The following is a 27,106-nucleotide window of genomic DNA, read 5'->3' on the forward strand; positions in this document are numbered from 1 at the left end:
CTCATCCCAGCTCTTGAGGCTTGCAGTCTTACAGGGGGATTGGCATGCGTGTACAGGTGGAAAAGAAGGTATTTTTTCTTAAAGGACCATTTTATGGCTTGACCGTCAGGTAAACTGGTGGGAATGGACTGCACAGTAGAACAACTTTAAAGACGGTCCCTTTGGGTTGAGATTTTCTTTTCGTTAGCTGGCTGTCTGTACTGGTCCAGGCAGAGTCCTGTTCATGCGGTATCTGTGACGGCTCAGCGGCAGCTGCTCTGAATGATGAAGCCTTCTACAGAGTGTGCTAAAATTTGTATTGTCATTTGCTATCGTTTGGTCATCCTCACAGCACGAAATAATTATATCTAAGGTAGAGTAAATGCCTGAAACAAGGACTGCTTGTTTATTCAGACTTTTCCCCCCCGCAAGAGTTTTGCCTTGGGAAAACTTCCATGTCACCCTCTGGGTTGAAAGGCAGTCTCAGGGTGTGCAAAGGTACTTATCAGATAGGAATTTTGGTTAGCTCCATACCTGGATTCTGAATGCATTGTGCATTTTTAAATCTTTTTCACTCATAATTTTGGGAAGTCTTTTTTGTGGGGAGGGGTATCGGGGATCGAACTCAGGACCTTGAGCTTTGAGGCAGGCAGCAGCACCACTGAGCTAAGTCTCCGGCCCGGAAGTCTATTTTTTAGCTGAAGGAATGAAGTCTTCTAACTTTGTAGGGCTTCATAGGTCCAACGTTAGCTTCATTGGCTTGTCAGTAACCACTGCTCCATATAATACATATATTTTGGCTTAAATTATTTTTGAGAAAAACATGAGCAGATTTACATATTTTCATTTTCTCGTGGCAGCTGGCTCATCACTCAAGACTGAACATACTTGAGTCGGTCATTAGTCCTCACTGTGGAAGGACAGAGGGAGTTTCGGCCATCAGCTTGCTCTTTGTTCTGTATATTCTGTGGGTATTTTTGTGTACTTTTCAGTAATGTTGTCCGCTCCTTGGTTACCTTAACACGGGTCACGGTCATTTTTGGTACAGGGTTTGGCCCAGGAAGTAGGAGGCCCAAGTCCCGACCTCTCCCTGCTCCTGTTAAATTTGGGCTGAGTCACCATTGAGTTTCTTGAGAATGATAGTAACCAAGCATCATTCTGCGATTGCTTTTGTTTACTTTTGTACAGGTATTTGTAAAAAGTCAAAGCCTTTTCCTATTTTTTAATGTTGCCCAATTTAATACAAGCAAAGTAGATAGAACTTGAGGTTTCTCGTGAGCTGCTTTGACATGGCCTCTAACGTGACATTTGAGCAGTACAGAAGTTGGAGGTCAGTCTGCTGCAAGGAATCTCAAGACTATTCTTTAAGGAAGTACTAGCTTTATAGGCCCCGGATATTAAAATCAGGTTATCTCCTTGCCTGTTGAGGTGGAAACTGTACTTGGAACCTTACAGTCATCCCCCTGTACCTTTGGGTCGTGCCTCTACATATTGACCACCCATAGATGAAAAATCATTTTTTAAAAATGGTTTCAATAAGCCAGGAGTGGCTTGCCCCTATAATCTCAGCACTCTGGGAGGCTGAGGCAGGTGGGTTGCCTGCTGGGCAACTTAGCAACTTAGTGAGACCCTGACTTCAAATAAGAAATTAAGAAGGTATAGCTAAATGGATGCACACTGAGGCTATACTCTTAGGTGAAGTAAATAGGACACACTTAAGTAAATACCAAATAGTTTCTTTGGTGTGAAAAGCTAAAAGTGTAAATAAGGTTCAAAAGGTATAATTGATAATGTGAAATAGGACAAAAAATGGCTAAAGGGGAAGTGGGAAGGGAGGGGAACGGAAATAATGGAAAACAAAAAACATGCAAAAAATGGAAACAAAGTCTTTGTAAATAGGGAAGGGTGAAGGGAGGGCAGGGGTATGGGGAAAAATAAGAACCAGGATACATCATGTAAAGCTACAAGATCCCAGTGATAAATGGAACTCTATTGTTTGCTTTAAATGTACCAATAAACTTAATGGGGAAAAAAAATTAAAAAGGTGCATGAGTGGGTGCTTGGGATGTAATTCGCTGTGAAAGCCTCAGTTTAATCCTTAGTACCACCAAAAACAAAAAGAAAGAAAATGTATCTGTACTGAACATTCGTACTTTTCTTATTTTTCTTTTAACGGTAAAGTATAACAAGTATTTCCACGGTATTCATATGAAGTATTATAAGTAACAGAGAGATGATCGGAAGTATACAGGAGGTATAGGTAGGTTGTATTCAAATACGAAAGCGTTTTAGATAAGGGATTTCAGCATCTTTAGATTTTGCACCTCCAGGGAATCCTGGAACAAGAGCCCCTTGGTTGCTGATAAACAACTGTATTTTAGAGCGTGCTTTGCTTTTCTAACTGGGGTGTCCGACGTCTAACTTGACTTTTGCTCCCTGTAGTCCTCCAAAACCCAAGGACTCCATGCCCGCAGCTGTCCCTGCATCAGGGAGAAGCAGCAGTCAGACAACTCCCAGCCAGAGCCAGGGCCAGGCCCAGTCGGGTGCCGGCTCCCACCAGCTCTCGGTTGGCTCAGCCCACAGTGCCGCCGGCCCAAGCCCTCACACTCTTCGCAGGGGTGAGTAGCCCTGGGGAGCCATGTGCACACCTCCTCAAGTGGTGCAGCAGTACAGGTTTGAAGCTTTCGGCGACCTTTTCTGTGTATACTCAGAAAATGATAAATCAGAAAATGAGTCATTACAGAAAAAAACAAAAAAGAACAGAAAAGCAGTCATTTAAGAATGTTTTCCCATAGGAGCTATGAAGCTCAGAGGAGAAGCTGTTTCTTCAGAAGCTCCTTCTGCTTCCTGGGACTCTGGTGTTCTCGGCCCTCCCTCTGTCTGGGACTCGCCACAGCCTCTGCCCCGCCTGAGCTTTGTGGGCTGGAGGCCCGCTGTGCCTTCTGGGTCTGGGCCATCTGCCTGTGGTGCTTTACCCAGAGTCAGGCATGGCTTTCAGACAGGGAGATCGTGTCTCTTTGAGGAACTCACAGTGGCTTCCATGTCCACCTCCCTGGGCCCTGTGATCCAGCTGCATCTCACTGAGCTCGTTCCCTCATAGAGCTTCTGGGCTGTTCTTGTCTGTTCCAGAACCTTCTGCCTGCTATCTTCACGTCCTTAGCATTTAGGTTTCAGCTCAAAGTTCACTTCCCCCACAGAACCATCCCTGTCCCCACCACATCTACAGGTCATCCTCTCTCCTGCACTCTGGTTTTTTAAGGTTACTTTTCTTGATCTCTAATCTCTAAATTTGCTCTTAGCTTGTTGCCAGTCTCCTCAGTCGTGCTCAGTGAGCTGTGCTCGCGCTGTGTCTCGCACTCCAGTGTCCCTAGTGCTGGGGCTATGCACTAGCAGTTCCAGGGTTGGAAGTTCCAGAAAGAGCAGACTTCACCCCATGGATCCTGAGTTCTGAAGAAAGAGCCAGGCAGTATAGGGTAGAGGAAGAGGAAAGAGTCCAGGAGGTCCACGTGACATGAATGCGAGTCTGTGTTCCACCATTTCCCAGCTGCCTATTCCTCCAAAACACTTGTTCTCCCCAAGCCTCGTTTTTTTCCACTGTGAAATGGGTATAAAAAGTGCCAGTTCTGCAGCAAGCTGATGAGATGTACATGAGATAATTTATATGAAGAGTCTGACCCAGTACAGGTAGTGTGTTAGGCGAGCGATGCGTATTCGTTTCTTTCCTTCGTTTCCTTCTTTCCTGGGGGAAATCAGTGAGATCTCAGCAGAAACTGAAAAATGTTCCAGTCTCCTTTCTGCCTACCCTTCCCAGCCTAGAACCAAGCCTCCACGTCTGTTGTTTTCCATTCCATCCTCCTTGGTACCAGATCCCCAGTGCTGATCTTAGTTGGTGTCGTGAGGACAGTGACAGTGACTGATGTCTTTAGAGAAACGATTCCCAGGCAGCTCTTTCAAATTGATAGCTGTTAACTCAAATGATGTAATTGGTAGAATTTCTGTTATTTAAAAAAAGTGAAACCCCAGAGAAGATGCCTGAGCAGGGCCCGTGGTGGTCAGAGGAAGCTGGAAGTCTTCCAGCTTTGGGGTCATGAGAGGGGATGCATGCTGAGGGGCCCGGGAGTAACGGTCTGTGTGGGTGTGGCATTTCTTCCTTCCGAACTTTTAAAATGACATGTCACAGAAGGTCTATATGTGTATTATACACTTAATTTTTACATAGACTTTTAGATTTGGAATAGTTTTAGACTTACACAAAAGTAGAGTTCCCACGTACTTTCCCCCAGCTTCCCCTACTGTTGTGTCTGACGTCGATCTCTATGTTGCATTTGTCACAGCTAGGAGAGTAGCATTGGTACCTAACTGTGAATCTCCATGCTCGGTTCAGATTTCCTTGCTTTCCCTAGTGCCTGGCTCTACTTCCGGGATCTTGTACAGGAGACCACATAGCACTGATTCATCCTGTCTCCTTAGTTCCTCTGTGACATTTTCTCAGTTTTGCCTTGTAGTTTCCTGGCTTTGACAGTGGGAAGGAAGACCAGACACCTGTGTTTCTTAAGTGTCTGGATGGGTAGTGGGGGCTGCGGTTTGGGGGAGGAAGGACAGTGAAGTGCCTCCTGACTCCCCTGCATGGTGCATGCCTGCTTACTCCTGGGGGGCGTAGCTTTGTCTCTTGGCTCTCACTGTGCTGCTCTGACTGATATTTTTTTCCTCTTGTGCAGCTGTTAAAAAACCTGCTCCAGCACCCCCAAAACCAGGAAACGCCCCTCCTGGCCATCCCGGGGGCCAGAGTTCTCCAGGGTCATCTCAGCCTGCACCGAATGTGTCACCAAAGCCAGCCGCTCGAAGCCCTTCTCCTCCCCCCCAGCACTCAGGCCAGGTACTGGCCACTGCCCAGCCCTCGGCACCCCGGAGGTACTCCAGCAGCCTCTCTCCAATCCAAGCACCGAGTCATCCTCCACCACAGCCCCCAACCCAGGCCACACCACAGTTGCACACCAGGCTGGGCAGCCAGGGCGGCCCCTCCTCTGGGGCTCTGCCTGGCGAGCAAGGACTGGAACAGCTATCTCATACCCCTCCCCAGACTCCAACACCCCCCAGCACCCCACCTCTAGGAAAACAGAACCTCAGTCTGCTGGGACCTCAGCCTCAGGCAGTGAGCAGCCCTGAGACTGCACAGCCACATACTGGAACCTTACCAAGGCCCAGACCCGTACCAAAACCACGGAACCGACCCAGCATGCCTCCACCCCCTCATCCTCCTGGCGCCTACCCAGCTGGGGACAGCAGCCTCACTGGTGTCACTCCGACAGCCTCCAAAATCGTGACAGGTAAGTAGGAAGTGGCTCCTGCTGGCCCTGTCCACTGTCCATTGCTTTGTTACTGCCCCCCTTCACATAGGCTTCAAGCGGTTGAGAGCAGGAATCAGCAAACTGCTGGCTCACCAAATCTGGCCCACAGCTGATTTGTGGAATAAAAGTTTTAACACAGCCATGCCATTTGTTGACATTCTCTGATTACTTTTGTGCAAAATAGAGCTGAGTAGTTATGGGGATCATACAGTCTGAAAAACGTAGAATATTATCAGGCCCTGGAAGTTTGCTGAACCCTGCTTTATTTCATTATGTGTTCAGGACCAATCTGCATTTACATTTTTCTGAGTATAATGAGTTTTAATCCAGGTGGAAGGTATTCTACATAAGCATGAAATTAATTTCTTGGTGAATTTCTTTTTTAAATACTTTATTTTCGAAGAGTAAAAAAAAAAAAATAAAAATACTATAGTAACTGAAGGATTCCAGATGATTTGAAAAACCATGATTGATGCTAGCTTGGAGTTCTTGCACTCACGGTGGCTGTCCGGACCCAGTCGTGTCAGGTGTGGGGTCCTGTCGGAGAGGAGAGGGTGGGGCTCCCCCAGCCAGTGGAAGCCTGTTTTGCGTGTTGGGGTTGTACAGAATGTAATGGGCTAGGCAGTCTAGGGTGTGACACATTGTTTAGTTATGATTTAAAAATACTTCCATTCCAGTTACTCAGATTTACTATTTAATTTAAAAGGGAATGTTTTTTGTGTTTTAAAAAATAATAATTAGAAGTTCCATTTCATTTCTTTTTTTCTTTCTTTTTTTTGGTACCGGGGATTGAACTTGGGTCCTTGTGCTTGCAAGGCAGGCCACCGAACCGCTGAGCTAGATCCCCGGCCCCTCCATGTCATTTCTTACACAGCCTCCTCCTCTTAGTTACAACAACCTAGTTATAAATTATTCTAAGGGGCAGCATTTTCAGAGGAGCTGCAGCACACCCCTGGGCTCCCCAGCCATCCTGAGTGAGCTGTCAGCAGCAGTGCACCCAAAACTGACACTGCAGGTGATGACGTCGCCTGGCTAAAGCATATTTTCAGGGAACTTTTCTTTTTCAGGAGAATAATGCATAATGTGTGCATGTATTAATGAGTGCTTAGTAACTGTTCTTCTTATGAGACGACATTGATTTTGAAAACAGCCGCATCGATTTGCTTGCTTGTCTGTCTTCCCAGGGCCCTCACGGGTAGGGAAGGTTTCCAGGACTGAGAAGGTCTGTAGCCCCAGGCAGCTTGAACCGCAGCTCCAAACGTGGCTGCGTAGCATGTTCCATGTGTGTGCTTTTGACTTGGCCTCTGGCTGCAGTGGCCGTCTGACGCCTTCCGCAGCGGTCAGTGGCCAAGTGTTCCGCAGCACATAGATGTTCCTTTCAGGTTTATCAGAAGCACTTTGAGCTGCAGGGCTCCACATGCAGGAGGTAGAGGCAGCAGGTTAAGAGCCCAATTTCAGGCCACTCGGCTGAGGTACAAAGAACTACTTCTTTCTTTTTGGGAAGCCTCTCAGAGCATTTGGCGCTTCTTAATGCACTTTGCCTGTCATTAGTTGGCTCCTCAGGCTTCAACCAAGAGGACTTGGGTGCCATCCGCATAGAAGATTGTGTCCCTTGTGTCTTGTGTGTTTTTAATTTTTGTATTTTAAGTACAAGTTAACTGCATGGAGCTTCATTATGTCTGAAATTCTTAGGACAAAAAAAAAACTTTCCCCAGCAGTCTCACCCCAAATTCCTTTAAGCTCACCTGCACTCTGTCATGCTTAAGTTTTGCTTCCTTAAACCACATGAGCTTTTCAAAAGGTACTGTGAGGCACAGCATAGCGGTGCACCTGTAATTAGTCCCATGCAGTCTGGGAGGCTGAGGCAAAGGAATTGCAAATTCAGGCCCAGCCTGAGCAACTTAACTGCCTTAGACCCTGTCTCAAGTAAAAAATAAAAAGAGCTAGGGCTGGGGATTTAGCTCAACTGTTCGGTGGCCTGCCTTGCAAGTGCAAGGACCCGAGTTCAATCCCTGGTACCAAAAAAATAATAATAATAAATAAATAAATAAGAGCTGGAGATGTCACTCAGTGTGAAGACCCTGGGTTCAGGCCCCAGTATCACCAAAAAATCCACCACAAGGCCCATCCACATCTATCTCCACCCACATTCGAATGGTATTAGAATCTCCTCATGCGTATGTTTGCTTTCATCAGCTCCCTCAGGGAGTGTCCACAGCTTCCTGTGGACACCAGAAGGTGGCTTTGTTGCTCTGTTACGACATGGCAGCACACTGCTTTGTAGTTGTTAGATTTAGACATACTCTTCCTTAAGGTGTTAGCTTAATCATTCTGTGCTATGAATCCTCCTAACACAGACATTCCAGGTCACCTTCATAATCTTTGTATTACAGAATTAACCTTTCATACCTTAAAACTCCCTGAAATACCACTGTAAGCATGCAGAAGACCAGCATTTAGAATTAGTGTATCCACTGGTGTGGTTCCTGCTACCGTTAGTCATTCTTGGATATGGGCACGGGGTTTTCAGGAAGAAAAGGAATAACTGCCTTGGACAGGGCAGTCTCTTCTTATAACACGTTTTTGTTTGGAAAACTTTAGATAAACAAATTCCTGTAGACAGGTTATTCATTTAGAGCACTTAATCTTGAAGCATTAGACAAAGGATTGTGGGATTAAGGCGAACTCCTGGAGAGTTCACTGCTGCCAGGCAGGCTTGGCCACTAGCACCAGAGCTAAGTTCTGGAGAAGTTCTGCGTTGTTTTGAGTCTTGAGCTCCTAATTGTGACTCTAGAAAGCAGTAGGATTTTCACTTCTCAAAAAAAAGAGTTTAACATCTTGCTGTTTTTAGAGTATTAGATTTTTAGCAAAGACTATTCTAATTTAAACATTTTATTAAATAATTTAGATGTATGACCTGCCATATTCAGTAAGAACTGAAAGTGGAATGTTCAATGGTAAGGAAAAGGCACCTGATTGGCCAAAGCACTTCTGCTACTGTGTGATCATATTTGTACACTAATGCCTGTTGCTAACCAGTCACCCTAACCCTGCCTGCTTGCACCCCTACTAATTATGCATGGGTAAAGGAGAGCTGGCTCTGGTCATGCTTGCTGCCGGTTCTGAATACTAAGTGTGTTCACAGACGTTACTGATGACCTTGTCACTTATTTAATTTCCACTGTTCTCCCTGTTGACAGGAAGAGGTGTAGTAGGAAGAACGTGCACCTCGGTTAGAGTTTCAGCTCAGTGGCATGCAGCTAGGCACATCTGGTGGGTCTGTGGAGTGAGTGATGTCTCCTAGTAGAACTGCTGATTCAGATCACACAAGAAAGGCATCTGTTACAGTTCAGAGTGGACAGTGGATCTAGGTGAATGGTAGTTATTATGTTCAGGAGAAGAAGATATATTGAATCAGAATTGCACATTAAATTCACATGTCAACATTTTAAATCTGAAATACCCAGGCCCAGCCTCCCAGGACTCAGAAACAGGGGCAGGGGCAGGGGCAGTCCTCAGGTATCTGTGTTTAATCTAATGCAGCCCTTGGTTTTCCTGGTCATCAGTTCTTTCATTGATTAAAAGGCAGTGCTCAGCTGGGTATGGTGGTGCAAGCCTGTAATCCCACCACTTTGGGAGGCTGAGGCAGGAGGAGCACAAGTTTGAGCCAACCCTGAGAAGCTTAGCAATTTAGCAAGACTCTGTCTCAAAACATAAAAGCCTGGGGATGTAGCTGAGTGCGAAGGCCCTGGGATCAATACCCATTACTACCACCAAAAAAGAGTCACTTTTTAATTTAATAAGAACAATCCTGAGAGAACCTGGGGCACTTATCCACTGTCTGACGGACAAACAGATGGAGTCACCCTCAGGATCACACCAAGGACAGTCGGCCGGCTCCCGGTGCTGTCTTCTTGAGATCAGACTTTCCCTATATCATGGAAATGAGAATAGGTACAAAGGAAATTAGAAGTAATTGAAATTAGTAATAGAACTATTGGAGCCTGTTTATAGTGTTTTTCTTAATTTTGGTTTTGTTTTTCTGAAGCCAGGGAGTACAGAATCATAATTACTTTGGCATATATAGATCTTAACCCTGCATTTTATTTGTTTTTGAGGCAGGATGTTGCTAAGTCACTTAGCATGGACTCGAACTTGTGAACCCCCGCCTCAGCCTCCCAGAGTGCTGAGATTACAGGTGTGCACCGCCACAACTGGCCGTTCTGCCTTTTTATTTTACTTTACATCCTATGCTCTTTCCCGTGTAGCAGTTTAGTTTCTATAACCATCTCTTCAATAACTGCATAATATTTCATCAATAGATACATTATTGCTTGTAATTCGACATAGAAATGGCTTCTACCTCTACTTGTAATTTGTTTTTAATGAGTAGATAACAGAATCATGTCAAATTAAACATCCAGTGAGACTTGAATAGAATATCTCCTTTAACTAGAGTAATAAAATAAATAACTGACTCAAAGACTTTCACAGTCATAGAAGAGAGTGACATAGAGAGAGTGTCACTCAAAGCCTTAAAAACTGGTGAGTAGAGGAAGCTGTGTCCCCAGGCCCTGGGCTAGAGGCACGGGATGGTGGTGGCCTAGGGCAGGTGTTCACCCCACAGTTGTACTTGAAGGCCTTCATTTCTGGGGTGTCTTGAGACCTCTTGTGATAAGGGAACCTTGGCCTTTTTGAAGGATGGGTTTACAACTAGAGCGCATACTGGAAACTGTTGATGTGACAGATAAGTAAATGGTAGAGTGCCATTCTGGAGGGTCAGCTTCCTGGATGAAGATGTTCAGTTGAGGAAGAGCCCTGGTTTCAGACGTCAGATCCTCAGTCCACCAGGAGCCATAGTGTTCTCACCTTTGGGTGAGACTGGTTGCTGGGAGCCTCTTTTTCTGCTTTAAGTATCTGTCATATGAACAAGACGCCACCACCCCCTGCCACTGTTGACTTCCATTCTGCCAAGGACAAATCTGAGGTCCCTCAGATCTGTGCGCGCAAACCACCTTGACTTCACCACCAGGTGGCGTCATCCAGCAGTTCAGCCGGCCCAAATTGTCTGACGTGACACTTAGCACCGAAGCTCTTCCACACCCTGCTCCCTGCCCGGGTCTGAGAATTTCTCCCCTTGAGGGAGGGGTCTGCCAGCCCAGGTGAGGGCCCCTGTGAGCAGGGCCTGGGAGTAAATGGACCTCAGAGTGGGCCCTGAGGACAGGGACAAGAACAGGGGGGCAGGGGGTGTTTTCAAAGTGGCGAAGCCCAAAGACATGAACAAGCAGTTGCCAGCTGCTCTGCCTGGTGGAGGAGCAGGAAGACAGAGGCCTTTCAGACCAGCTCCCAGCCAGGGTAGACAGGCAGCTGCCCTCCAGCAAGTGCAGAAGCAGCCCCCAGCTGCACTGTTCCCTGCCATGCCAGCTTCAATATAGCAAAGTAGAACTGCAGCAAACCCGAGCATTCCTCTTCTCTCTCACCAGTCCTGCGATACCTACCAGGCTCTTTAATTTGCCAGGACCTTCACCTTCTGCCTTGGTGAGGGCAGGGCTCCTGCTATTGACCTGTACCCCGTTCGCTGTTGGGGCTGCAGCAGATAGACAGTGCCTGGCACGTGGTCGTTGTGCAGTAAATAGCTGCTCATGAATGACTCCGGCCCACCGGACTCTCCACAGTCCCTGTGGGCATGGGCATGGGGACAGAAGCTGGATCACCACAGATTTGCTGTCTTTGGAAGGGATTGGAACTACTGCAGTGAGCCGTGACAGGGACCCGGATGTGTTAGCTAGAGAGGAGGGTGAATTTTCACAGGAGACCGGCAGTCTGCTTGTTTCCGTCTCCTTGTGATTGTGCCCCAAGGGGCCACTGGGCAGTGTGGGACATTCTGAATCCTCACCCGGGGAGGGGCTTTGCCACTGACCTGAGGGTAGAGGCCTGGGTTCTGCTGGTGCACAGGAAGTGCCTTGACCCCATGGTGCTTCAGCCCAGAGTGCTGCGAGTGCCAAGGTCGAGACAGTGGCCCAAATGCTAGAGGGTACCAGCTGGCCTTGGGGTGGGTGCTCCCCTGGTGAGGCCACGCGCAGCCACGTGCTGGCAGGAGAGTGCCCTTGCCACATTGACAGCTTGATAGGAGTAAGCTGAAAGGCATCCTCCCTTTGGTCGTAGCGAGCAGATCCCTCGGGGTCAGGTCTCAGGCTTCCTGGGCACCAGAGGTGGCTGCCATGTGGGTCTCAGGCTCGCTGTGGCATCTCCATCTGGGGCACTGAGGGCTCCAGTGAGGGACCATGTGTGCATGAGTGAGCTCAAGCTTCCCAGCCTCTCCCGTGTCTGGGGCCTTTGGGGGCCGCATGGGTGCTACCCTCAGTGACATCGTGTCTCCTTGTGTTTTTGTCCAGACACCAGTTCTAGGGTTTCAGACCCACTTCGCAGCGTCTTTCCCGAAACGCACTCGGACTCAGCAAGCAAAGACGTGCCTGGCCACATTCTGCTGGACATAGACAATGACACGGAAAGCACCGCCTTGTGAAGAAAGCCACCTCCTGGCCGCGACCCCTCCCCTCGCCCCTGGGGTCAGGGCAGGGACCCTCTGTCTTTGCAGACCAACAGTGAGAAGCTTTGGGTGGAGGAGAAGCTCGCCACGCAGATCTTGGCCCTCCACACGGCCCAGGGAGTACGTGGTGGCCGCCACCTAACGCTGAATGACCTGTGTCTTGAAGAGCTTGGCTTTCTTTACTTAGGAAAGAAATCATGCCAAAAAGAATCAAAACCAGAAATACCTAAGGTGAGAAGAGTATTACTGCTGGGAAGTGTTCACACAGGCAGCACCAACAGCAGCTTGGAACGAACGGGAGGCAGCATGTTTACTCCATAATAAAACACATCAGTTACAAGCCAGCTTCTTCCTGCTACTCACGCTTCCAGCCTCGTGCCTGAGGAAGGCGGCTTCCCTCCCCCAGACTTGCTGCAGACCCCGTGTATTGAGTCTGGTCTTTGTCTCCCTCCGCCCTCTCAGTCCACGTGCATTGATGGTGACTGCTGGATCTGTCGCCTCCTTGTCAACTGGATATGACTGTGCCTTGGATTGCAAAATGTAGATGGAAATGTACTGTTCTTTTTTTTTTTTTTTAAACAATGTAATTGCTACTTGATAAGGACCGAACATTATTCTAGTTTTATGTTTAATTTGAATTAAATATATTCTGTGGTTTATATGAAAACTTGGTGATTCTTGGAGGAGTCTGTGTGTGTGTGTGTGTGTGCACATGTGTGTCACTTAACTAGATGGAAGTGTGGATGGGATTCTCAGGGCAGTAGGAATGTGACAGGCTGGAGGGAAGCCAGTGCCCCAGAGGCCTCCCAGACTGCTGTCGCTCAGCGAGCAGTCCACAGTCAAGGTTGCACCTTTGGTCTCACCGGTCCCGAACTCCTTTCTCGTTCATCTAGGGGACACAGCTGAGGGGGAGCTGCGCCAGAGGGGCTCAGCACCACAGGGCTAGGGCGTCTTCCAGGGGCTGTGATGCCACAGGAGTTCCCCCTTCTGTGTCAGAGCGCTGTCCTCTCCTGTTCCGAGCACCTTTCCCCAGATCGCAGGGCTTGAGCAGATGGGGAGTTGGAGCCTGGCGAGGCTGTCTCTGTGGTGTCCCCTGCCTGGGTCACATAGTGGCTTTCTCCAGGGTACGCAGGGTATGCACAGACTGAGCTGGTTGCCCGGGGCCGCCCCTCTGAGGCATCTGTGGGGCTTCCCTGCTCAGCCGCTGGGCGCAGCTCGAGCCTGACTTGACAAGGGCTGCACAGCTTCCTCTCCCTCCCATTCCTGTGGCCCCAGAGCACTCTTTCACTTGTTTATTATACTGATTCTGCTTATCACTCACTTTCCCTCCTTACTTTTCAGCATCTCCCCTTTAGCTATAGAACAAACATGGCCAAGAAAGCAGAGTTCTATGTGGGTTGCTGCTCAGTGCCGAGTCTGGCTGTACGCAGCCTGGTGTCTGAAGCATCTTAGAGGTGCTCCGCATGGCAGGGCTGACAGTTGGGGGACTTGGGACACACTGTTGTCATGTGGGTGCCTGGGAATGAGGGAGTCCACAGTGGCATTCTCCTGCATTCCCAACCCAACAAACCCTACCCTTGCTGTTTTAAGAAAGCCATTCTCCTGTTGTGACAGCCACCATCTTAAGAAAAATGAAAAGTATTTGGCCCTGTGTGTATCAGAGATAAACACCAGACAAGATGCTGTCTGCTGGAGGAGATCAGCCCCGCGGTGTGGGACCTGCTGGCCTGGTGTCGAATGTCTGGAGAGGTAAGTGCACTTTGAGCTTGTCTGCAGGCAGGGCTGGGGACAGCACCTGGATGCTCTTTCTTTCTTGTTCTCAGGACCTGTGATTCCTCCTGCTTGGATAGCGCCACGCTGCTTGTCCCCTTTGCTGTCACCACACCCGGCAGAGCCCTTCAGTCCTGGCCCCATCAGAGGCCGAGGAGCCTTCAGACTTCAGAGTGGCCATCTTGGCTCCCCAGGGAGGTGCTCACCTCTAGAATCCACCTTCCAGGTAGTTTCCTTCCCTTTTCTGCGCCCTTTCTTAGAAGGTTCTAGACCCATGTTTTCTGGCCTTCCATCCCTGCTCCCTTGCCTATACAATGTCAGGGGTAGGGAGCTATTCATCTCGCCACACGTTGTGGTTTCAGCTGTGTAGCATGCCATGGCCACTCCAGGAGTTCAGAGGTGTTGGAGTGACCCAGTCCCTGACCACCATGATGGCCCTGGTTCCCTGGAACTCCTTGGGTGGACCCCACTCCTTTATTGGGGGCTTCAGCTCCCAGCACATTCCTCTTTGACAATCCTGAGATTCCTTCTGGTTTTTTTTGCCTGGGTCCTGCTCCCACCATTCCCCACCTGCCTCTTACACATCCTGCTGACCGTGTATTGGCCCAGTGGTCTCGGGGACCTTGATCTCAATATCCTGCATCAGACGGCCACATCTCTGACACGGATGTTTCTGGACCAGTGCCTTCCACACAGGTAGAGCCAGGGAGGAGAAGGATGTATTGGTGTGAAGCCCCTGGCCTTGGTACAACCAAATGGCAAGAAGGATCCTAATGCAGTGACTGCCCCTCACAGCTGGAGAGAGCCCTGGATCCTTTTCCTAGCAGGCAGGACCCTCATCTCCCAGCGCAGTGCAAGCGGTCATGCAACCGCGTATAGCCGAGAGCAACCTGTGAGGGGAGAAGTTAGTGAATGTGGGGAGAGACAGAGAGATGAAACATGAGAGAGCATGCAACTGGTTTCAGAAGTCTTCCCAGCTTTTAGTTCATGTCTTCAAGGGCAGACTACATTTCTTGCCTCACGATTATTTGCTTTGCATAAACTTTTCTGGGTTTGTTTCTGTTCCCATTGACCAGATGCCTATTTGACACCTCCCGTAAAAGAGGCTCTGCTGCTCACTCTCAGGCATACGGCTGAATGACTCATGCAGGCAGACAGGCGAACACTCCTCTAACCCCCACTGGCCGTTCATACCCACACACGCATTCATGTACCTCACCTTGTGTGAACCGTCTGCTGCTGGTCATGAATAACCACATACTTAGATGCTTGTGACAGTAGAAATTGATCATTGCGCAGTTGCTGTGGGTCAGGAGCCAGGCACAGCCAGGCTGGGGCCTCTGCTGAGTCTCTCACAGGCCCCAGTCAGACATCAGCCAGGGCTACAGTCTCATCAACTGAAAAGAACCCAGTGCGAGGCTCCCTCAGATGGTCAGAATTCCTTTTCTTGTGGCTGTGCGGCCACGGTCTGAGGCCTGGCTCCTCACTGGCATCATCTGGAGCTGCCTACCGTTCCTGGATGCTAGCAGTACCTGACGTGACTCCTACTTTATCAAGCCACCACAGAAGGTCTGCATGAACCTGCCAGCAAGGCCGTCTTACATAATGTGACCGCCACAATACACACAGTGTGGTTGAAAATAGCGAATGCTTAGAAGTTTAAAAAAATGTATTAGAGGACATGACACATTGCCGTTGATCTCCCTCTAAACCCTTACTCTCGCTTCACACGCATGTCTCCCCTCGGTCTTGCCACTTCCTGAAGCAGTCCTGGAAGACTTTTTCGCGTCTTCAGTTGCACAGTTGTGGCTGCTCCAATGTCCTGAACCCATTCAACGCAGTAACTTTTTTGTGGTCACTGACTTTGGGGAAGAGTCAGAAGTTGAACGGCGCCAGGTCTGGGGAATGAGGACGCACCTCAGTGTTTTAGGAGCCCACATTTCCATGGCAAGGCACTTGGCAGTGGCATGTGCTGTATTTTTTATCAAACCTCTAGATAGGAAAGGACCTCACAGCTGCTTGAGAAAGTGGCAAGAATGAGGGGATGTGTTCAAGTGAGGAGAGCATTGTGAGGGGGTGAATAGCAGTGTCTTTGACCGTGATTTTAAAAATATGGACACTTGATGGGCCCTTTGGGGGTAACAACCACGGCACCCATCAGCAGCACTGCCGCAGTGTTGGTTAGAAGGAGTCACAGAGTCTGCCCACACTTGAGGGAGTTAGACGGGGTGAGGACCAGGAGGTGGCATCACTGAGTTACCTTGAGGCCTGTCTGCATACATGAAGACCACGTAGAAGGTGTGTGAGGGGAGACGGGGAAGAGCGCCTCACCAAGGTTGTTTCCATCCTCTGCTTGTATTGAACAGAGTTGTTTTATTTTGTTTTGTTGTTACAGGGGATCAAACTCAGGACCTTGCGCTAGCGAGTCAGGCCTGATGTCACCCTTGAAGTTTATATGCACATCAACAAATGACACTTGAATGATCCCCAAAATTGCATAACATTTCATACAGAAACAGCATTTTCCACAGAATTTCCCTTAGAATCGATACCAAGGTCTTACCAGTTCACTGCTTATTTTTGCTGTTCCCTGTGCTAACCGAGGGCCAGCAGCTTGGGGTGCCCGGGACAGCTGGGGACAGAGTGGGGCGAGACAGGGGAGATGGAGCTGTAGGGGGCCGCAGAGCTAGGGTAGGAGGGGGCCAGGGCGGAGAAATCGGAAGGCAAAGAATGAGGCGCACTGGGCCCTGAGATCAGAGATCAGGGCAGGCAGGGCCTCTGACTCGCGTTTGGGAGATTTCTGAGCAAGGGTAGGTAGGGAGCTGAAGAGAAAAGGATGTGCCGGGCCCATTTGGGTCTTCCATCCCTGAGGCAGCAGCGCAGAGCAGTTGTGTCAGAGGTGACCCTAGAAGCAGGACACCACCTAGGGGAGCTGGTGCTGGCGGAATTCAGGGCAGGCGGGCGGACACATTCTGATGGCTGGTGCTGGCCTTCCCATGCCCAGGAGTAGGGAGCCGGTCATAGGACAGCTCTAGGCACCAGTGTCTGTGGCCCTAGAGGCCGGGGACTGAGCCGTGTTCACAGTCACCTCCATGAACTCCGCCCTCAAGGAGCCAAGCCCTGGGCCAGACTGTTGACACCTGTGCTCGGTGGCCATGAGGCTAAGGCCAGAAAGCACTGGTGTCTGGAGGACGAACGTTTGTTCACCAGGCGCTGAGCAGGGCGTGGCAGGAGTGGCACATTCTGCCCTTAAGGAAGTGTTAGTCTGGCCCAGCCGACAGGTGAGCATTAATAATAAAATGTGTTTTGAAGGCCTACGTCTTGGGGCTGGGGTGCTGGTCAGAAGAGGAGGGAGAGAGCAGCACGAGGCCTGCTGCTTCCTTGTCTAAGCACAGAGACGCAGCCTGCTTCGCAGCATCGAGCCACTGTGCTGGATGCAGCTGGGACCCCGACTGTGCTCTGACCTTAGGGTGGCCAGGGAAACATGCGGGGGTCTTGCCAGGCCTCAGAGGAAGACAGTCTTCATGCTGAGAGTCCGGGAAGTACTGAGGGATCAAGCAGAGGGCTGGCTCCAGCGGTGGAGTGGTCGGGGAGACTCCTGCTGAAGTGCGTGTGCACCCCGACCAGAGGCAGCACAGGCTCAGGGTTGGCAGTGCTGAGGACTTGTGGAAGTCTGTGCCTCCTGCTCCCCTCCTCTCAGGCCCGTTCACCTGCCACACCCCTCGGGGGCCTGCCAGGAGCAGCTCCATGGGTCTGAATAGAAGCCCAGTGTCGGCAACCAGGCCCCAAAGGCCGCCCCTCTGCCGGCACTTTGTTCTGCCTCGGCTTTTGGCCGGTTAGCGCAGGAGCGACTGCATGGTCCTGTGGTTTCCTGTTTCCCTGAAGTCTGGAAATGGGGGTCCCCTGAGAAACTGGACCACTGCTCCACTTTGCAGTTGTGTTGGAGTACTGCGTAGCTCCCCCTCCCCCCTTCGGCCTTGGGCTAGGGGGAGACGGTTGTGTACCTGGTGGACACTGCTCCCTCAGTCATTTCTGAAGATCCTGCCCGGTCCCAAACCGAAAACCTGAGATGCTGGCTCTGCACACAACAGCGGATGGCTGCTCCCCAGTCCACAGCAGCTGGCCCTCAGCCGGTAGAGACTGCAGACACTTCCTTCTGGCTGCTTGGTATGGGGGAGCATCTCGTGGGAAATGAGCTAAAGAAACAGAATTGTCTAAGGCAGAACTTGAGAAGTGCGCGCGGTTGGTTACCTGATTTCTTATAAGCATGAGATTCAGGGCAAAAAAACTGCAATCTGTTTTCAAGAAATCATACCCAGGGGCAAGTACCATAAGGAAAAAACCTTTAGGATTCCTTTGAAGGAGAAAATACTGGGACAGCATGGTGGCCCTTGCCTGTGATACCAGCTCCTCCAGAGGCTGGGGAAGGCCAGCCTGGTAACTCAGCCAGACCTTATCCCAAAATGAAAAATAAGAAAGCTTAGGGATACAACTCAGCAATCCCTGGGCTCAACTTGCAGTACTGCAAAAAGAAGGGAGGGCGGGAGGAAAAGACCTAGATGTCCTGATGAGAATGGCTCATAAACACCTTTGAAGCCTCACAGTAAACAAACAAAAGCTTTATTATTTTTTTTTCTTTCATTAAAAATGTTGAAAACAGCATAGACACCTGGGTTCCTCACATCAAGCAAAGTAGCCCCAGAGGAAGATGGCACAGGTAATGCAGATGATACAGTTGATGTCCAGAAGGGTTTTCACCACGGGGCTTTCCTCCGAGGACATGAGGACAGGCTCCGCTTTACCTGGGGGCTCCTCTTTGCCCTTGTTCCCCATTCCACAGAGCCACAGGATGGCCTTCGACACTTTGGACTGCTTTGGGGTCGCATCACCTGAGAGGAGCCAGTGAAAGGAAGGTCGTAGAGGTGGCCACGTCTCCCAGAAGGGCACGGGGCACAGCCAGCTGCACTCCTGCAGCAGAAGTGTTCTGCACCTTCTCTTCCTTCCCTCAGTGTCCGCATCCACAGACTCAGCCAAACAAGGTAACGTTTGGGGGGAAACCATCTGTAGTGAATGTGTACAGATCTTTGCCATCGTAACAACTGTTTACATCGTACTGGGGGATGCATGCAGGTTTCATATAGATATGGCATTTTACACAAGGGACCCGCCTGCCCATACTCTTCAGCGTTCCTGGGGAGATCTGGACCAGCCCCCCACAGGTCTGCGGGATGACTGTATTCGTTAACACCGTAAGTTGGGAAGTCTGTTTAATTCTAGAAGATTGGTATTTTCAGAGTTTCACTGTCTTCAGACAAAGAGTTGCAGTGAAGCTGAGCCTCATACCAACTTGGGCAAAGCCACACAGCTGCTAAGCCGTGGCAGAAGTGTCAGCATGCACCTCTGTGTCCCCTTTATTACACTGCCTTCCAGGAGGCCGCTGGGAAGCGAGGACTTTTGTGGAAAACTTAGTTTTCTGTTTAGAGCTGGGGCTGTAAATGCAACTGTTTACAAGTCAGAGAGGTGATACATTTGAACCAGGGGAAGCACATGTGCATAAAAAGTACATTGAAACAGCCTTCATCTCTACCAGGAAATATGCTACCTCCATTTTTCTTCAAACACATGGCTTTCTGGAGTTTCCCACTTTCAGTGGACATGGGTTCATATCCACAATATCCAAACTAACAGAAGGACATAGCCCACATGGGGCAGCTGCATCCGCAGACACAGGAGCTCACTGTTACCACCTCATCCTCTGACAGAGGATGGAACTCACATTTAAATGAAACCATGGTCCCTAACCTTTTGTCCTTCTGTTAGTCAAAGTCCCTCCAGTCCCTGATCTCAAGGCTTCGGACTGTCATGGCTTTTGTTTAGTTGGGTTTGTGCTCCTGTGAGAATCTGATGCCTCTGTGATCTTAGGTGGAGCTCAGTCTGTGATGTGAGCCAGGAGGGGCTGCAGCTAAGACCAATGCCCACTGCTCATCCCCGATCTGTGAACCACAGACAGGTACCCAGCCGCAGCCAGGGTTCAGGGACCCCTGATTAGAACAGGTGGGCAACCCCAGAATATGTCCGCAGGCTGCAAGTGTGGGAGCACTAATTAGAGGGTGCAGCAAAGCTCCAGCTGAGAACAGACCGTTTTAGTGAACACCAACAGAAACCCATCAGAGGCTTCTCCTGAGAGTCACTGATCATCCCTTCAGGCAGTGGAGAATGGGGAAGACCCTGGATTTGGGATGCTAAAATTCCAAGTCTGTACCCTCTCTAGCTTGTGATTTGATAGGAAAATCTCCGCTTGAACGTAGAATGCTGCTTTTCAAGACTCCTAATGTAACTAAGGCAAGAGGCAACTCACAGCTGTGGGTTTTGGATGTGTTTTCTTGAACAATCTGGAACTGGATGTTGGTGCTGGTGGCTTCTGGGGTCCTGTTCTGAGAGGCGGTAGGAGGCAGGGGGGCTTCTGGTGGCACCTGCTCCTTCTGGGCCACTGGGTTGTGACGAGTGAACCAGGTCAGGCGACTGACCTAAGGAGTGGAGAGTGGTTGTGAGATATCGGCGGGTGCTGTGACACTTTCTTCACATACCCCCAGTCCCCAACTCAGCCTTCACACTGCCCCCAGCTGCTCTGTCTGCCCCTCGCCCCAGCCTGCAGCAGGCTTCGGCTCCCTCGGCTCCTCAGGGCCAATGCTCAGTTCTCCATCTTTCTCTGACAGTCCTTGTCCTTAGGCTGGGGTCGGCTGTCCCTCATTTTAGCCCTCTGAGCTTAGCACTGACCCCGGGGTATGGTGAGACCCAAGGACTGTCCGTGTCAACCCAGCCATTTCTCTAGCCGGAGAGATCGCATTGGTTCATTATTTCATGAATGAGCTGAAGGAATCAGGAAGTTAAAAAAAATAGAACAATAAAAGAATCATGAGGTTTGTTAGAAATCCCAAGACAGAAATACATGTGCTCTTTTTTTCCCTAGTCCTGGAGATTAAATTCAGAGCATGTACAGTGAGCAACATCCCTGGATCTTTTCTTATTTTTTTTCTTTTGAGATAGGGTCTCACTAAGTTTCCCAGGTGGGACTTGAACTAGAAATCCTCCTGCCTCAGCCTCCCAGAGAGCTGGGATGACAGGCATGCACCACCATGCCTGGCTTGAAATGCATGTGCCTTTAATCAGTGACAATCAAAGAAGCTGTGTGGCCGCATATGGGGCCTGAGAATCAGAACAGAAGTGGAAGGTGGATTCTGAGAACCTTCTCTGAGTCCAGCCCTGGACTTTTGTTTTTCTAAACATTCGGTCCTCTGGTGTTCTCGCGTTTTACTGAGAGAGCCGTTGGTTCAAATGTACCGTCTCCTTGGAGGGTGGCTTTGTGAGCCAGCTCACAGCACACACGGTGATCAGGGTGGCCGCGGACAGAACCATGGAGAAGTAGAGGTAGTGGATGTACTTCACCACAGCAGGCCGTTCGTCTGGCTGGTCACACCGCGGCTGAGGGTAGAGAAAGTCCAGGACCAGCCTGAGCAAGCCCAGCAGCAGGCCCACGATCAGGCCTGAGAAGGCACCCTGGAAATGAGAGCAAAACCACTTAAAGGCCACAGGGCTTGGGCCTCAGGGACTCCAAGAGCCTGGCTTTCTCACACCAGCGCTGCCCTCATTGGTGACTTGGAAGGGCAGAGCCGCTCAGCTGCTTCTCCTCCAGCAGGTGCTCTCTGCAGTCCTGGAGGGATCCCTCCTACCATGGATGCCTGGGTCACCCCTGCGCAAGCCCCTTCGTACGAAACGGCTGTCGTGCTCGCGTGTAACCTCCTGTCCTCCTGTGCACTTTAAACCATCCTAGTTACCTGTAACGCCTAAGACAGTGCGAGTGCTGTGTGCATACTGCTCTGCTCTGGCGTGGGGAGCAGCAGTAAGGAAAAGAGTCTGTACACGCTCAGTACATACGCAGTTCTTAAAGTATTTTCAGTCAGCTGCAAGTTGAATCTGCAGACGCGGAGGGCCAGCTGTAATGCGTCACTCGGCTCTCCTGTCATTATGAGTAATGACATCCCTGCTCTGAGACATCTTCCAGCCTAACAGAATGAGCAAGCCTCTTCTGCGAACCCCACTGCCCCATGTCTAGCCTCTCTGTACCTTCTGTCGCAGAGCTGCCCTCTCCCCGACACCCCAGGTCCAGCCGCCCTCAGGCTCCGGTCCCGCAGGTTCACCTTTTCATTAGCCCGCCTCCAGAAGCAGCCCATGACGAAGACCACGGCCACAGGCGGCTGCAGGTAGGAGCTGATGGACTGGATGTAAATGAAGAGCTGGCCTCCCTGGCTGGCCTGCACCACGGGGATCCACAGGATGGAGACCAGCACCAGCAGAATCCCGAACACCCTGTGCCGGCAGAGGCCCCGGATAAGGGCTGTCGCCCCAACCCCTCTCTCCTCTCCCCTCCACCCTCTTCAAGTAGCTGTGTGGCAGCCATCACAGTCCCTAAATGTCCCACTGGGTAAGCGTACCATCTGATAACTTTCAGTCAGTTTGCAGAGTTGTGCAGCCACTGCCACAATCCAAGCTTTTGGGCCTACGGCCACCCGACAGGTACTTAGCGGAGAACAAAGCTTGCCTTTTTGTATCCTTTCTTACAAGTCTCAGTTCAGATCGCTCCTCAGCTCTGCACAGAGGGGTGGCGGTCACTTGAGAAGTGCCTGTCTAGGAATTGGCTGGCTCGGATTGATCAGCTCTGAGTTCACGAATCTCCTAAGGTTCCCACGGACGGTCACTCAGTCTCCAGCCATTGGAGTGTGGAGCCCCATGGCGGAGACCACAGAGGCTGTCCTCTCCCGGCAACAAAGCCACGGCCAGCCAGGAAGATCCCAGACCTGAGACACCAGGCCTGAGACAGTGATTAGCAGACGCCCCTGCTGGCCAGTCCTTAAAGCCCCTCCTTACCTTTGGAGGTGGGCCATCAGAGTGTGCCCCTCCCGCTGCCTAGTGTCTCTTCCTCTGACTTTTCAATCAAAGCTATTCTTTTTCTGCTAAAAATTGAGAACATCCATCACACCAAAAAGTTCCCTCAAATTATACTTTGTTGCTTCTCTCATCCTAAGCAACTGCTTATCTGCTTTCTGTAGTTTGGGCGTTTCCTATAAATGGGGTCTTGTGACAGGTGGTCTTTTGTAGCTGGTTTCTTCTGTTTTTGAGGTTCATCCATGCCACGTGTACCAGTATGGGTGAAAGGCACACCGTTGCTATGGACACACCATCGCGTGTCACTATCCCTCATTGGCTGATGGACGTTTGGATTGTAACTCTTTCTGTGGGTGTGAAATAGTGCTTCTATGAATGTGTGTATGTAAATCTCTGTGCAGATCATGCATTTTCATTTTTAGGAGTGCTAACTGCTGAGTTACAGAGTGGGTTTATGTTTAATATTGGAGACAGGGTCCTTTTTTATTTTTTATTTTTTGTACTGGGGATCGAATTTGGGACCTTGCACTTGCACGGCAGGTGGCGGCATCACTGAGCTAAATCTCCGGCCCTACGTTTAACATTGTAAGAAACTGCCAAACTGTTTTTGGATCATTTTATGTTTCCACCCATAATAGATGAGTTCTAGTTTCACCATGTTGTCTTTTGATTATAGCCATTCTAGTGGCTGTGTGGTGGCATCTCAGTGTAGGTTTAGTTTGTATTTCTGTCATGATGAATGATGAACACTTTTCATGGTCTTATTTGCCATTTATGTAGTGTCTTCCTTGGTGGAATGTCTATTCAAAGCTCTTGGTTGTTGGTCTTGCTATGTTTTTGTGACTTCCTCATATACTCTACAAGTCCTATATCATAATGTTTTCTCCCCATCTGTGACTTGTCTTAATTTTCTTAATGGTGTCTTTCATTGTGGAAATGTTTTAACTTTTGATGAAGCCCAGTGTAACACTTTCATTTATGGATTGTGCTTCGGGTGTTGTATCTAAGAATTCTTTCTAACTCATGGCTGAGACAAGCCTCAAGGTGCATTTTCTCCAGGATGCTTTCTGCGTATATTTTACGTAAGGTACCAGGAGCTGAAACCAGGGGTTTGTACTGAGTTACATCCCTAGCCCTCTTTATTCTTTAATTTTGAGACAAGGTCTTGCTAAGTCACTAAGTTGCCTAGGCTGGGCTCAGACTTGCGGTCCTCCTGCCTCAGCCTCCCGAGTGCTGGATTACAGGTGTACGCCGTCATGCCCCGCTTCCATGCCACCAACTGCAGCTCCCCTCATTAGATTTCAGGGCTGTGCAGAAGCCCTGGATAGAAACCTTTTCCTGCCAAACACTCTTCTCTGTACCTGGCTCTCGCCCTGCAGCCCTCAGGTCCCAACCCAAGTTGGGTCACTGCCCATGAGTCTCTAGGTCTCCGACTCCAAACATTCACTAGGGCTATGCTTGTCCATTGTCTTCCCCTCCTCCGCTAGCTCCTTGATGACGAGAGCTGCATCTTTTTCTCTGCTCTGTGCTGCTGCTGGTGCTTAGTGAGTCCACTTGGGATTGAGTGTGTCTCCATGCAGCCCTGAGGCCTCCTCTTTGCTATCCGATGAGTTGCCGGTTGGGCTTTGCCTCTAGGATGGGTGAGGGTGACTCGGTTCTCCCTTCCCTGAGGCCCTGGGTGTTTCACTCGCCCTGAGGCCTTACCTGCCCACCACCATGAGCTCCCTCTCAGAGGCCCGGGGCCGGATGTGATTCCAGAGGTCCATGGTGAAGATGGTGCTGGCACTGTTAAAGATGGAGGTGAGGGAGGACATGAGAGCCGCCACCATCACAGCCATCATGAGCCCACGGAGTCCTAGAGGCAGAAGGGAGGGCTATGGGCCTCGGGCTGTCTGTCAGCAGCTTCTGCCTTCACGCCTGACCCTCCTGCCCCAGCCCAAAGCTAGTGGTCCCATGGGCTGTGCTCTGAGGAGGAAGAACCTCAGTGAGGATGACGGGCACAGCTGTGGTTAGGAGACCCTGGACAGGGCTTGGGTTCTGAGGCTGGACTCTCTCCCCACCCTCAGCCCCTCCATCATGTCCCCACCTCAGGCCAGTGTGATCCCCGCTGGGTGCTCCGGGGACTGTGGAGGGGCAGAGGCGTTACCTACGGGCAGGAGCTCTAGCACGAGTTTGGGATACGCGATGTCAGAGCAGCCCGAGGGGTTGCTGCAGACCTTCTGGCAGATTTCCGGGTGAGCACAGGCCACTTGATCTGGGAGGAGACACCGGCGTGGGTGGAGTTGAGCCTCACAAAGGCCAGCACCAGACACTCTGTGGCTCAGTGAAATAGAGAAGAGCCCAGCCCTGTAAGCTGTGACCTTGTTGCTTGCCCTTTCTGCCCTTGAGCTGCCCTCTGGAGAAGTGGGATCGTGACATAAGATTGGCCTAACAGCTGGCTGAGAGAGTGGGTGCTAGGCACTCAGCACATATCACACCCACAGGCAGCGCTGAGAACACAACGAGGACACCCAGGGCCTCCCACCAGCATCATACGCCGGCGTCCCCCAAGGGGACAGAAGCAATTCATACCTGGACCCAAGTTCCTCACGCCCCACACACGGCAGGCACTTTTTCAGTACCAAGGATCAAACCCTCAGCCTTTTTTTTTTTTTTTTTTTTTTTTTTTACACGTTATAGGAGTGTGGCTATAATTCAAAGATGATCCCCCCCAAATCTCCTGCTTCTGGTGTTGTGTCCTTGACTTTTTTTTTTTTTTTTTTTTTTTTTTTTATTTTTGAGACATGGTCTCACAGAGTTATTGACTCCCTCAGACTTGGTTTAAATTTGTGATCTTCCAGCCTCAGCCTCCCAGACTACTGGGATTACCAGATAATTTTTTTCCTTGCAGTATTGGGGCTTGAATCCAGAGACTTCCCACTGAGCGGTATTCCCAACTCCCCCACTCTTTTTTGTTTGTTTTGAGACAGGGTCTTACTGTGTAATTCAGGCTGGCCTTAAAAACTCACTATATAGGCTAGACTGGCGCCAAACTCACAGCAAACCTCCTGCCTCAGCCTCCCAGAGTCTGAACAGTTTTAAATTTTCTCTGTCTTCTCAATAGCTCACAGAATTCAACAGCTGCTCCTCATTTTATACTCGAAGTCTCCACCCTACTAGCTGTAAATTTCTGTATCCTCTTTCAGCTTGTCTGTGTCAACTGTTTGCTCTCCTGAGCGACTCTGATTCTGCAACGTAAATCCACCTAGTCACCCTGGAGCCTCTGCCGTTTCTTCCTCCCCCTCTCGTATCACAATCTACACTGCTGCTAGGTTTTCATATGGTTTGTTTGTCCCTAGGGTTCATGTGTCAGGACCTGGGTCCTCAGTGTGGATGAAAAGTACATGGCCTCAAACTCTGTTTCAGACAAAATGGAGAAGGCAGACTAAAAATACTTGGTGAGAAGTATTGGGAAGAAATAATCTTATTGAGAATATCTTTCAGAAAGTCAAAGTTCTTGGCTTTTTCTTACTCTTCTGGGGAAACTCAGATTGAAAATATTTGCATTCTCATCAGCAGAACCCTGGAAGGGCCTCCCAGCTGGGCCTCGGGTCTCCTGTGAGTTCAGATCCGTGCCTCGTGCCCCTCGTTCTGGGTACACCGAGAGGGGCAAGGGGCTCCCGAGGTATTTAATTGTTAACTACAGAGTTCTTGTTTTTCCTACCAGGAATGCAGCTTTCAACCGTGGTGCTCGTGGCAGATGCAAAGCCTGGGAGGCACCCTTGTTCAGAAACCGCCTGATTGTGCATCCGAGGGTGCTCCTTACAGGGGACTGCGGGCTTGGCTAAGTCCTAAATGACGGCAGCAGCCGGCTCCTATCCAAAGTGAGTTCTCTTAGAAAACCTCAGACCTCTGACGCTCGAAATGTCAAGTCCAGACACAACACAGCACAAAACCTATGTAAAATCTACAGGTAACACAAAACCTTCCCTCTACAGTTTGGGCACTTGCTGAAGGCCCACCCCGACTCAGACGCTCATAAACACTGTGCGGATGCCCCATTTAATGTTCACAACTCTTCCGGGAAGATATTGTTCTTGTCCCTATTTATTTATCTATTTGTTCTTTTTTTTTTTTTTGGTACTGGGGATTGAACTTGGGTCCTTGTGCTTGAGAGGTAGGTGGCGGCGGCACCACTGAGCTAAATCCCTAGCCTGAGAGAGACTTGAAATACACAATGCCTGCCTTACTGTCCCTGCCTTGCTCACTAGCAGTCCTTTGCCCTTATTCCTGGAACCATATGGAAGAATGTAAAGTCTTCTGGTTCGTGGAACGCAGTTGTGTCTCCTTTACCAGCAATTTTTGGTGGGCTGATTTGTGGGGTTTTTTTTGTTTTGTTTTTTTTTGGTACTGGGGACCAAACTTGGGACCTTGCACTTTTGAGGCAGACAGCGGCAGCACTGAGCTAAATTATTCCTGGCCCTGATCAGCTGGTTTTTAAGAGCTGGCCAGCGTATCATTACTGATCTTCCCTTTG

At 49.9% G+C, this 27,106-nt stretch overlaps 2 protein-coding genes across 11 annotated transcripts in view; one reads left to right on the forward strand and one right to left on the reverse strand.

The window, feature by feature from the left end:
• Arhgap17 (Rho GTPase activating protein 17) overlaps positions 1 to 12,509 on the forward strand; it is a 48,667-nt gene extending 36,158 nt beyond the window's left edge. For 2 of the 4 annotated variants that reach the window (XM_019207402.2, XM_033758713.1), the window contains 3 exons: positions 2,422 to 2,597; positions 4,698 to 5,306; positions 11,723 to 12,508. In XM_019207402.2, coding sequence (XP_019062947.1) covers positions 2,422 to 2,597; positions 4,698 to 5,306; positions 11,723 to 11,853 — 916 coding nt within the window. In that variant the 3' untranslated portion in view covers positions 11,854 to 12,508. Of the gene's footprint in view, positions 1 to 2,421; positions 2,598 to 4,697; positions 5,307 to 8,235; positions 8,285 to 11,722 lie in introns of all 4 variants that reach the window. The other 2 variants (XM_019207400.2, XM_019207401.1) reach the window with 2 other exon arrangements.
• A 5,750-nt stretch (positions 12,510 to 18,259) lies between these two features.
• The window catches only part of Slc5a11 (solute carrier family 5 member 11), a 54,761-nt gene continuing 45,914 nt past the window's right edge, over positions 18,260 to 27,106 (reverse strand). For 4 of the 7 annotated variants that reach the window (XM_033758472.1, XM_033758471.1, XM_010623477.3 and 1 more), the window contains 6 exons: positions 24,737 to 24,844; positions 24,295 to 24,445; positions 21,846 to 22,014; positions 20,989 to 21,204; positions 20,006 to 20,174; positions 18,261 to 18,536 (listed from right to left, as the gene is read on the reverse strand). In XM_033758472.1, the coding sequence (XP_033614363.1) occupies positions 18,331 to 18,536; positions 20,006 to 20,174; positions 20,989 to 21,204; positions 21,846 to 22,014; positions 24,295 to 24,445; positions 24,737 to 24,844 (1,019 nt within the window). In that variant the 3' untranslated portion in view covers positions 18,261 to 18,330. Of the gene's footprint in view, positions 18,537 to 20,005; positions 20,175 to 20,988; positions 21,205 to 21,845; positions 22,015 to 24,294; positions 24,446 to 24,736; positions 24,904 to 27,106 lie in introns of all 7 variants that reach the window. The other 3 variants (XM_019207399.2, XM_010623480.3, XM_010623481.3) reach the window with 3 other exon arrangements.

The sequence above is a fragment of the Fukomys damarensis genome, unplaced genomic scaffold, assembly GCF_012274545.1.
Source record: "Fukomys damarensis isolate Sample0158 unplaced genomic scaffold, DMR_v1.0_HiC HiC_scaffold_34, whole genome shotgun sequence".
NCBI lineage: Eukaryota > Metazoa > Chordata > Mammalia > Rodentia > Bathyergidae > Fukomys > Fukomys damarensis.